Source organism: Phacochoerus africanus, chromosome 1 (assembly GCF_016906955.1).
Source record: "Phacochoerus africanus isolate WHEZ1 chromosome 1, ROS_Pafr_v1, whole genome shotgun sequence".
NCBI classification, from domain to species: domain Eukaryota; kingdom Metazoa; phylum Chordata; class Mammalia; order Artiodactyla; family Suidae; genus Phacochoerus; species Phacochoerus africanus.
The window spans coordinates 114,602,398-114,614,573 of record NC_062544.1 but is presented as its reverse complement, the minus strand read 5'-3'; the positions used below and the strand labels follow the sequence as shown (position 1 = coordinate 114,614,573).

Below are 12,176 nucleotides of genomic sequence, written 5' to 3'. Positions count from 1 at the left end.
GTTAAGGATCCGGTGTTGCCATGAGCTGTGGTGTAAGTCGAAGAGTCAGCTTGGATCTGGTTTTTCTGTGGCTGTGACATAGGCCGGCAGCTACAACCTTGATCTGACCCCTAGGCTGGGAACTTCCATATGCCTTGGGGTGTGACCCTAAAAAGACAAAAAACAAAAACAAACAAAAAAATCAACTATACAATGAGTTGATATTTGTATGCATTGCAAAATGATCACCACCATTAATCAGTTGGCCATCCATAGCTGCAAAAAAATTATTTCTAGTGGTGGGAAATTTAAAGATCCATTTTCCTGGCTACTTTCAAATATGCAATACAGCATCATTGCCTCTAGTTTTCATGCTGTACATTACATTCCCAGGACTTACTCATTCTATAACTAGAAATTTTCTTTTTTAAGCTACCATTTATGGAGAGCTTACCATGTACCAGGCCTGTGGATTAATCCTCTGTAACCCTATGCCCTGAGGTTGTGTCCCCCCCAAAGATATGCTGAAATCTTAATCCCCTGGTACCTGTGAATGTGCCTTTATTAGGAAATAGGGTCTTTCCAACTATAATCAAGCTAAAACGAGGTCATACTGGATGAGGGTGGACCCTAATCCCATAACTGGTGTCATTATAAGAAGAGGGAACATTAGACCCAGAGGCACACAGAGAGGAAGGCCATGCGAAGAAGGAGGCAGAGACTGGAGTTATGCTCCACAGGTCCAGGAACTTCTGGGGTTACTCAAGCAAGCAAAGAGGCTTTGGCCATGCCCACACCTTGATTTCTGACTTCTGGCCCCCAGAAGTCTGAGAAAATAAATTGCTCTTGTTTTTTGACACCCAGTTAGTAGGGCCTTGTTACAGCCGCCCTAGGAAATAATACACATAACTTCTGTTAGGATCTCTATTTTACGTGAGTAAGTAAGGCTCAGAGAGGTTAGGCCTTCGCCCTCGGTTACACGGCAAGTCAGTGGTGCACCAGGGTTTGGAACCAGATCTGCACAACTCCAAGCCTGTGAGCTCAGCCTCTCCCCTACGGACCTGCCTTTGCTCCATCCCCTGACCCACTACACACCTGCTGCAGGCTCAGGGGAGACCCCATGCCCTCCCTGCTGGGGCCTCTGTTCTTCACTGGCTTCTCAACTCTTCCAAGCCTTGGCTTCCCCAAGCTCCAGTCTCACCTTCCTCCTTCCCTTCCCCAGCAGTCTTCAGGAGTGCCCTTCCCCTCCCCCTGGACCCCAAATGGCCTCAGTCCTTGGTGTGGCTCCCAACTGTCCACGTGAGAGTTCTGGCACCCCCACAGCCCAGACCCCAATCCTCACGTGCATCTCTGAGCAGTCATGACCTCACTGTGGCTGCACCCTTTCTTCCTGCCGCTCCCAGGTCTCCATGGCCAGGCCTCTGTCCCCAGACCTCTCCTTTTTCCGATGGGGCTTTCCTGGGCCCAACCCTGCTGAGGTCTCCAGGCTCAGTCTTTTGGCTGAGGACTACTCCCTTGGGCACTCAGTGTCCTCCTGTCTCAGCATTGCCCCATCCTGCTCCTTCACCTACTTCTGTATTCCCACCCTTCACAGCATTTCCTCCTCACAGAAGGTCATCAGACTCTGCCAGTGATACCTGGGGACTCCCCATTCCCACCATGCCCTACCTTCTGCCTGGAATTCCTAAACCTTGCCCAGACGGTAACTGGCCAACCCCTGTCCCCAGAGAGGAATAGCTCCCGGCCAGCAGTGATGTGGGCACATCCCATTTGCCCTGGGCTAGTCACTTGTCACACCCAGGGCTTTGCCCATTGTGCCCAGGCCAAAACCTCCTCTAATTGCTCAGGCTTGCAGTCTCACCCCAAGAGCTCAGCCTCCTCTGAAGGGGCATGATGACTGCACCCACCAGGCTCTCAAGCTACCAGCACATCCCCCCGCCCATGGTGTGACATTGGAGGCTACTGTCCAGGCTCTCGTGGGTGCACAGTTCAGACCGAGGAGGCCCCAGTTGCCGTCTCTGCAGCCGGGCCTTCCCCATCTCCCTGTCCCCAGCCTGCTTTGATCCCCCCACCACCTCCGGCCAGGTGCTGCCACTGCCCAAAACATGTACAAGTCTGTTCAGCCAAATTTGGTGCAGGCCTGGCATGATTTGACACGTTCTGAGCCGGCCTGTTCAGGGGAGGGAAAGAGACCAAGGCCAAAGCTCCCTTGATGTTGTGCTGACCTTCCCCTGGATGAGTGGAGGTTTGCACAAGAGAGGCCCCTGGAGTTTGTGTGTCCATGTGATGTAACAGGGCAGTGGTGTGTACACATGAACAGGGACGGGCTTTCTTTTTTCCAGAAGCCTCGAGTCCTGGAGTACGACTAGCTGGAAGGGCCAGGCTGTCGAGTGAGATGACCCTGCAGCATGTTCTGTGCTGGGTGGCAGGCTCTCCAGTGCAGCTGGACTCTGGTCACCTGAGGTAGTGGCCTGCTTAATAATGCCCCTCACTGGCTGCTCTCCCTTGTCTGTCTCATTCTCCCACTCTCCACTGCTGTTCTCTAGAATCACCTCCCAAATAAATGGGCACACACAGTCACACACCTTCCTCCCTTCCTCTTGGGAGGGGCCAGAATGAATTGCCAGGACCCTCCCTCTAGAAGCACATGGATTCTCAGAATAAAAATTCAGTCCCAGTCTCTGGAGAAGGATCTGGCCTGCAAGAGTCTGAGTAGCCTGAGCCCTGAGAGGTCCAGAGGAAAGATGGCCCTTCCTTCTGCGGGTGGAGGGTGGGGGCATTTGAACTGAGGTTCGAGGGTAGGATCTCCCCCACGGGCCTGGATGCAGGGGCCTCCCAGTCAGAAGGAAGGAGCAGATCAGGCCCAAGGGTGGGAAGGTCTGGCCCATGAAGTGGGGTGGGGTGCGAGGCAAGGCTGGAGAGGGAGCAGGGCCAGAGCAGATGGGCAGTGGGGAGTCTGGCTTTATCCTGAGGGTATGGGGAGCCATAGGTGGGTTTTGAGGGAGGGGGCACGTGGCAAGCCCCAAGGGATACTGACCGGTGAAATCCCCGCACATCTCTTCCCACCCCTCCCCCCACCTGCAGGACAAGAAGACAAGCCCTGTCCCCTCTGGAAGTCAGCCTCTCCCCTGCACAGGGTGGCTTCTCGGGCCCCAAGCATGTGAGTGATTTGTGGGGACTGAACCTGCCTGAGACCTGAGGATGGCTTACCCCAGGAGGCCTTCATCACCTGGCTGAACCTCTTGGCTCCTGGCAGCTAGGTGGGGAGGGGATGCTTCCTGAGGGTTAAGGAAGCAGATGGGTGGGCAGGAGGCAGCGGAGGTGAGTCCACACCAGGTGGGTCTGTCACTGCCCAGCTCAGCCCAGAGATGCTCTGTGTCTCCTCCATCCCACAGCTTCTGTTCTGGGGCCCAGGGCACCATGTCACTGTGGAAGACCTGCTTGTCTTCCAAATCCCCACACACACCTTCTCCTACCAACAGAGGGACATCCTAATTGCTGAGTCAGAACCCCTGGAAGGACACTCAGAGGGCTCACCCTGCTTGTGGCTCTTTCCCTCACTGGTTCCCCTGACGCAGAGGCTCTGGTGTCAATCATCTGCGTCTCCTACTGAGCTGGGCACAGGGGCAGCTATATACCTGACCCTCCATAATGCCCAGTGATCCCAGAACAGGACTGGCATTCTGCAGATGCTTGTGCAACAGAACTGCCTGTTCCCTACCCCATAGAAAACCCCCCCTCTGAGTCCCAGCATCACTGGAAAACTTGGGAGGGATTTCCTGGTGTTCCTCATGCCCTGTGATTCCAGGGATTGAACTGTCAAACAGGGTTGAGTGAATTTTTCCTGTGCCAGGCCAGGGGGCTGAGTGCCTAGAACCCCCCTGTCATCAGTAGGGTATGGTGCCTGCTCTCATGGAGCTCATAGCCCAGGGGGAAATGGATGAGAAAGCTACAGCATATGAGTAGTGATGGGGATGGAGGCAGGAGAGGGTGCTGGGGTGGGTCCAGCTGGGGTATCTCTGGGTAGGTGATGTTCAGGCTGAGGCCTGAAAGACTGTGAGTGAGCAAAGTGGTGAGCTGGGGGAAGAGCAGCCAGGCAGAGGGAACAGCCAGTGCAAAGGCCCTCAGGAGAGTCTGAGCATGTGGGAGGCCAGTGCAGCATAACAAGGAAGGGGAGACAACAGAAGCCTACCTAGGATTGCCTCCATCCACTGCCCCCATGAAGCCCACATTCAACTACATCCAACCCTTGAGGACTGAAAGGCCCTGGAAGACACCTATAAATGCTCTTGTTGTACTGATGGGGACCTGAGATGGGATCACAGAGCAGACAGGGGACAGAGCTGAGACTTGTCTAGTTTGGGTCCCTGGCCCAAAGAGTCCCCTGACTCTTTGAGGGCAGGATGCCTCTGTCCAGGCCCTTATGGTGCCCAGGGTTTCTTTTTTTTTTAATTAATTAATTTTTTTTTTGGTCTTTTTGTCATTTCTTGGGCCGCTCCTGTGGCATATGGAGGTTCCCAGGCTAGGGGTTGAATCAGAGCTGTAGCTGCCAGCCTACGCCAGAACCACAGCAATGCAGGATCCGAGCCGCGTCTGCTACCTACACCACAGCTCACGGCAATGCTGGATCGTTAACCCACTGAGCAAGGGCAGGGATCGAACCTGCAACCTCATGGTTCCTAGTCAGATTCGTTAACCACTGCGCCACGATGGAACTCCATCCCAGGGTTTCTTAATCAGGTCCCAGGACCACCACATCAGGGTCACCAGGGGCCTTGTTACAAATGTGGGACCCCAGCCCCATCCAGACCCACGGAGTCAGACTCTATGGCTGGTATGGGAATTGGCATTTAAACCAGCTGCACCCTAGATTCTGGAAACCCTCTGCCCTAGGCCCCCTGTGGGCCTGGCCTTGGCAGTCTCACTCCCTTTGATGACCAGCTGGATGGCCTTTCTACACCCTGCTTTTCAAACTGAGGGTGGTGAAGGAGTGGGTCATGAAGCCATGGGATAATCTGTGGCATCTTCCTGTATCTCACTGGACTTGGAATTAACTGGTCCATCATTAAAACATATTTTTTTGTTTGTTTTTTGTATTTTAGGGCTGCACCTGTGGCATATGGAGGTTCCCAGGCTAGGGGTCAAATTTAAGCTGTAGCCACCAGTCTACACCACAGCCACAGCAACGCCAGATCTGAGCTGAGTCTGCAGTCTAAACCAGAGCTCACGGCAACACTGGATCCTTAACCCACTGAGTGAGGCCAGAGATCAAACCTGTGTCCTCATGGATACTAGTCAGATTTGTTTCTGCTGTACCACGATGGGAACTCCTAAAACATAATTTGATGTTAAAAAGATATTAGGAGTTCCCACTGTGGCTCAATGGTTAACGACCTTGACTAGTATCCATGAAGTTGTGGGTTTGATCCCTGACCTCCCTCAGTGGGTTAAGGATCTAGTGTTGCTGTGAGCTGTGGTGTAGGCCAGCAGCTGTAGTTCCAATTCAACCCCTAGCCTGGGAACCTCCATATGCTGCAGGTGCGGCCCTGAAAAAAAAAAAAGAAGACAAAAAAGATATTAAAAAGAGGAGTAGATGCTAAACTTACTTGATGGTTTAAGATAAAATACAAGATAACAAAGGACTTTCTAGTGTCGGGTTGGCTGCCTTGAGACAATTTTAGCCCCCATCTCTCCTGCTGGGGGTAAAGTCTTGAGACCCTCTTAAGTTCTACTGGCATCTGAACTATTTAAGGACTCTTCTTCCTGTATGTGTTAGGATTAAGTGTTCAGACTGTATAGACAGACAGGTTTGGGTTTGAATCCTGGCTCCTCTTTTACTAATGCTGTGCCTCCGTTTGCCCATTGGTAAAATGGGCAGAATACTGTACTGCTCCTGGGATTGTAGCAACAACTTCACATGGCATTTGGTGTACAGCAACTCTTTGGTAAATGAAATTTGGCTGTTATTTTATTGCTGGCACTATTCCAGGCTGGTTCACCACACCACAATGCAGGGCTTCCTGGAGGAGGAAAATCCAATTATCCTCTAATTTCTTGGGCACCTGGCCCTTCTTCCTACTCCAAATGCTCTGGGGTGGGAGCCAGCAAAGATCTTCTAGGAGCCTAAGGAGCAGTGGCCGGGATCCTTCTAGCCTTCTGCCCTAGTTCCCTGGGGGGTTTGGATCCCCCCTCAGCTGGGCAGTGGGACATGGGGACAAAGAGTTTCTTTGGCTGCTGTGGACTGGACACTGTGTTCCCCATGGCCTCACCAGGAGACTAAAGTCCAAGAGGCTCCTTGATTGGCCACGGGCCACAGAGCCAGTCCATAGTCTAGCACTGCTGTCCAGTACAGTGGATGTGAGCCACATATGGCTATTTACACTTAAATTCCTTAAAATTGAATAAAATTTAAAATTCCATTCCTTAGACAGAGTAGCCACATTTCACTTATTTGATAGTCACCTTTGACCAGTGGCTACCTTATCACACAGTGCGGATATAGAACATTTCCATCATCACAGAAGGTTCTCTTGGTCACAGGGATCTAGAGGGGCAGTTCTCAGCCTTGCTGCCCAATAGACTCGCCTAGAGAGCTTTTAAGAAACACTGGTGCTTGGCAACCCCTGCATAGGTTCTGAATGGCAGCCAGGGCTGAGAACTGCTGCTCTGAAGCCCTGTCTGCATTGGCTGCTGGAAAGCTGTCTCTGCTGGAAATGATTTCAACTGAATTCAGACCTTTTGTGAGTGTCTGTACTCTGCTCCTAGCCTAGGTGTGCAGAGCCAAGGTTGGGGGTTGGGGCTCAGTTTTGTGGAATTCCCTCTCTTATCACAGTTAGGCTATCCTGGCTCCTTCCCCTCCCCCTGGACAATGTGAAATGGAGGCCCGGCATCTCTCATGGGGTTGCTGGAGGCTATAGGAGGGAGGCCACGTGTAATACTTACAGGATGTGGGTAGAAGTACCCAGAGGCGCCCCTATCTGTCTCGAGTGGATTGTGTGGAATGTGGCTACTGGCCAGCTCTGTATCTTGCTGGAAACTGGTTCCAGAGACCCCTGGATCCACTGAGGTCGTTGTCCCAGGAATTGCTACAGCAGCTTTAGTCATGGTATCCACTGTTTCCAGGATGCGAGGACAGGCCCAAGCTGAACGCTTACCCAGAGTGGCCCCAGCTATTGGATGGAGGAGCAAGGTTAGGTGATGTTGAAGGCTTGGGGCTCCACTGGCCCCCTCCCTGTTTTGGACTGGGCCTGCCATGTAGAAGGCTGACCTGCAGGGGCATGCCGATTTCACAGTGGATACCACTGAGGCCCAGAATGGCAATGGGTCTTCCTGGGGAGGGTCACCCTTCACAGGTCACTCTCACAGCAGGGAGCCCTGGTACCAGAGCTCTATCCATGAGCGGTCTCTTTTGGCTCACCTCAGCCCTAGGAGGGGACATGTGGCTTCTGGATCCATTGAGACCGATTCTGAGTCTGGTCTACATTTGTTGCCTTGCAGTCTGGTCTTATTCCTGGGCCCATGTTGTCCCCCTTCCTTAAACGCTCTATGTTCAGTTCTGTCACCAGACCTTTGCCTAGCTTGTTCCCTGCACTGGAAACTTTCCTCCTCTTCTCTCAGGTATACCTATGTCCGGCTTATGTTCCAAAGCTCAGATCTCTCCACTCCCTCACAAGAGCTTTTCCTGATTACCCTAATCCCACCCCTCTCCAGCTGGGAACAAGTCCTGCCAGTCACAGACCCCGTGACAATCTATGAGCATCTCGTCATGATTTATTTGTTTATTTGGAAAATATTTATTGTGCCCCCTGCTCTGTCTGGGTCCTGAGCTGGGTGCAGGCGTACAGACGCATCTGTTCCCTGGAGCTGCCATTCTCAGGGAGAGAAGACAAGGAAGCGAGTCTCGGGTGTCAGATGGTGATGTCACAGGCAGAAATAAAGCAGGGAAGGGGGAGGCAGGTTGTCATTTTCGGTAGGGTGGTTACGGAAGGCTACATTGGGAAGGCCACATTTGAACAAAGTTCTGATGGAAGTGATGGGTTGAGCCACGTGGACATAGGAATGATAGCCAGTGCAAGAGTTCTGAGGTGGGAGTGGCCCCGGCACATTCTTATTTAAGGAACAGTGAGAAAGCCATTGCGGCTGGAACAGGGAAAGCCAGGGGAGCGTGATGTGAGCAGAGGCAGAAGGGTGTTAGGCAGATCACTGGAGCAGAGGGGGTACGTGAAGTGGCCGAGGTCGTAGTGAGAAGTCACATGTATGTACATGGTGGCACCTCAACATTGAGCTCTGACATGAATTCATAGCTCGTGGAGTCTTCCCTCTCCCTTCATTGACAGGTATATTATTATGATTATTTTACAACTGAAGACTCAGAGGCATGGAGAAGTGGTGTGAATCCTGCTAGATCACCCGGCTCAGAGGTGGCAGGGCCTGGACTCATCCTTAGATCTGCCCAACCCTGGGACAAGCCCTGAGCTGCCTTCCCCAGAGTTTCAAACCTATGCCTCTGGCAGGTGCATTGATGGGGTTTTCCAGGTACAGGTTGGGCTAGGCCAGGTGGGTGGGTGTGATTCAAGCCTTTTCTTCTTTCTCTGCCCCACCTTGGGGTAACCTTGGCCCTTGGGCAGGGAGTCTGGGAGGGATGACAGGGTGAGGGGCTCTTACAGGAGGCCCTGTGTACCAGGACAGAGACATCTCTGCCATAGCGGGGCTTGAAGAAGCTCTCTTTGAGCTCCCTTGACATGGAGGTCCCCCCAACATTATGGATATTCCGGAGTTCCCGTCATGGCTCAGTGGTTAACAAATCCAACTAGGAACCATGAGGTTGTGGGTTCAATCCCTGGCCTTGCTCAGTGGGTTAAGGATCTGGCGATGCCATGAGCTGTGGTGTAGGTCGCAGATGCAGCTTGGATCCCGAGTTGCTGTGTCTCTGGCATAGGCCGACAGCTACAGCTCCGATTAGACCCCTAGCCTGGGAACCTCCATATGCCATGAGTGCAGCTCTAGAAATGGCAAAAAGACAAAAAAAAAAAAAAAAGGATATTCCAACATTGAGTACCCCCCTCCCACAGAGGCCCCCATCAGAAATGAAGTTCAGTCTGGTAGAGGTAGCATGGGGTGGGGACTGCTCAGTCAGAACATGGAGGCACCAATCCTTGCTTATGCAGGCTGTGCCAGTGATGAATCCTGGGTTGTCTATGTGGTTTTGGCAGAGTCAACCTCTTTGCATTTTTATGGCAAGTTAATGAGCAAGAGGGGGTAGGGCATCCCCAGCTCCTCCTCCCTGAGGGGTAAGGATAGTAGACAGAGGGATCTGAAAAGACCAAGGAGGTTGAATAAAATCTTCCAGTGCCTCTCATTTTGAGCAAATCTGATACTTGAAGATCATTTTCCAGAAGATTTTCATAAATTCAGTTTTGTAGATTTTGAACTCCTATAGACCAGAAGTGTTACATAGCCAAATTCAACAAAAACAAAAAAGAATAAAAAACACTACCCAAGAAGACTAAATGAACACTTATATGTAATACTTATATGTAATAGATCCTTTTTTTTTTTTTTTTAGAGGCCACACCTGTGGCATATGGAAGTTCTCAGGCTAAGGGTTGAATCAGACCTATAGCTGCTGGCCTATGCCACAGTCACAGCAACATCAGATCTAAGCCACGTCTTTGACCTATGCTGCAGCTCACAGCAACACTGGGTCCTTTAACCCACTGAGCAAGGTCAGGGATCGAACCCGAATCCTCATGGATATTAATCTGATTCTTAACCTGCTGAGCCACACAAGAACTTTTTTTTTTTTTTTAAATTTGATTTTTTTCTTCCTTAGCTTTCTCACTTTAAATGTTTTGCCAGTATGCCAGAGAACAGCTGAATAAGATGCAAACATTGGTGGGAAAGCTTGCAAATGGCCATTTGAACAGTGCTGAACAATCTCTGGGTATGTATAAGTGATGCTAGTTTTAAGGAGAATTTCATAGTGTATAACTTAAGTTAGCCTGAACATTTTTAACATACAGGAACCAATTTTAAGCCAAATTGCAGTGAAGATGGATTAAATGTATCTATTTCTTGTGTCTGGCCCTAGACCTTCCAGGTCCAAAGAAGAGGCTCACCCCTCTACATGCTAGGTCCCTCCACTGCCAGTCTCTGAGTTCACTCAATGGGGCTCTGGTTTGCTGGTTCAGGGACATCATCTTAGGTCTCAGTATGTAGTGAGAAACCTAAGGGCCTGGCCAGATCTTAGTAGCCAATCTAGCCTGGGTAGGTGATGGAAGGATCCCAAATCTTGCAAAATGTCCAGTTCAGATCAGATCCAGGTTGGGAAGATGCCCAGAGTGAGGCAGGATAGAAGAAAGGTGGAGGGACAGCAGAAAAGTGAGCAAGGATGGCCTCTGGTGGCCAGACCTCTGGATTGTCTCCTCTTTTAAACACACACATAATTTACACGTAGTTTACAAGAGGCTTCTCAGGAGAAGAGAGAGCCAGGCTGCCTTCACCCTTTCCTATATTACTAATGTGGAAACAGGGCCTCGGAACAGTGTTATTTTTTCTGAGGTCATACAGCCAATCAAGGCAAGAACTGGGAATAGAACCCAGGCCTCTCCACTCCATGGATGTGATTCCGAGTGATTTGTGTTCTTTTATTTTTATTTTTTGTTCCTTAGGGCCGCATTTGCATCATATGGATGTTCCCAGGCTGGGGGGTTTAATCGGAGCTACAGCTGCCGGCCTACACCTCAGCCACAGACACAGGAAGCGAGCAGCGTCTGCAGCCCATACCACAGCTCAGGGCAAAGCCAGATCCTTAACCCACTGAGCAAGGCCAGGGATCGACCCCACAACCCCATGCATGGTTCCTAGTCGGATTCGTTTCCACTGCGCCACGAGGGAACTCGGTTTGTGTTCTTTTAAATCGACACTTGTTTTAAGCGCGTTCAGAGGAGTGAACCACTTAAAGAATTCCCAAAGAGTGAATAACTGGCTGTAAATGGGGTACTGAGAGAAAAGCCGGCGATCCGAGCGCTTTAAGAGGACACAGACACGGCGCTCTCTTGCGGCAGAGGGTTAAGGATCCTGCGTAGACACTGCAGCGGCTTGGGTCGCTGTTGTGGCCTTGTTCTATCCCTGGCCCCAAAACTTCCACGTGCCAGGCGCCGCGCCCACGAAAAAAAAAAAAAAAAGGACGCAGATACAATGAGCCAAGTACCTCCATCTCCGGGATCCTAAAAGGTTCTCTTTCGTTGGTTAATCAGGCCTTAGGGCATCTTGGGAAATGTAGTCCCACCTTCCTCCCGACAGGAGGATGCGGGAATCGAGGAACTGCATTTCCCAGAAGGCTGTGTTCACCTTAGCCTTAACCGGGCTACCCGTCGGCGGGGCGAACCCTTCATCCTGGGCTTTTTAATTTCTCAGGGGGAATGAGCGGCGGTGGACACAGGCCTTTAGCGACGCCGTCCGTAGGCTGCCTGGCTTGGTGGCGCTGGACGCGGAGACAGTGGACTCGGTCAACTCTCCTTCCGGTCGCGGGTGCAAAAAGCCGAGGCGCCCAGTCTCCTTTAATTGCGGTGGGCGGGGCGGGGCGGGGCGGGGCGGGGCGGGGCGAAGCGACCCGCGTTGCTATTGGTGGCGGTTGGGGGCGCGGAAACTGAACGCGCCTCAACGGCAGCCGCTGCTTCCTCCGGCGCCTTGGGCGCTCCCAGCCCCGCCATGGCATCGCCCTACTCGGTAAGTTCCTGCCAGCGGCGGCCGCCCGGGCCTTAGTCTCCCCACGAGGACAGTGGGCGCCTGGCCGGGCGCAGGGCTCCGTGCGGTCCTCTCCTGCCCTAGTTTACAGTCTGTGCAGGGTGCGATGGGTCGGGGCATCTAGCGAACGCCTTCTGCGAGCCAGGCCCTGTGCCGGTTGCCAGGGCTAACGAACCAGTCTCTATTCTTAGGATTTGTATCTCCGCGGAGGAGATATTAGTACTGCCCGACTGGGACGTCTGACCTGGGATCAGCGCCGGGCCTGTGTGGCTTCAGTCTTGTTTTCCTGAGCAGTGGGTAGCTGAATGGGGGCTTGTTGAGGGTGCACCCTGTTACGACGTGTGGGAACAGCAGGCCCCAGGATGCCCAGGACGGCCTAGGCCTGCGGTGTAACTTGAGCCAGGCTGCCCTCTCTGAGTCCCAGGTCCTTCCGGAGGGCAGAGGAGAGC

General features: G+C 52.2%; 1 protein-coding gene across 4 annotated transcripts in view; it reads left to right on the top strand.

Moving 5' to 3' along the window:
* Positions 1–2,345: 2,345 nt before the first annotated feature.
* Positions 2,346–12,176, top strand: part of POC1A (POC1 centriolar protein A) — an 88,278-nt gene continuing 78,447 nt past the window's right edge. Inside the window, exons 1-2 of one of the 4 annotated variants that reach the window (XM_047776021.1) lie at positions 2,346–2,442; positions 3,064–3,139. In XM_047776021.1, coding sequence (XP_047631977.1) covers positions 2,375–2,442; positions 3,064–3,139 — 144 coding nt within the window. In that variant the 5' untranslated portion in view covers positions 2,346–2,374. Of the gene's footprint in view, positions 2,443–3,063; positions 3,140–11,311; positions 11,710–12,176 lie in introns of those variants that run through there. The other 3 variants (XM_047776030.1, XM_047776036.1, XM_047776046.1) reach the window with 3 other exon arrangements.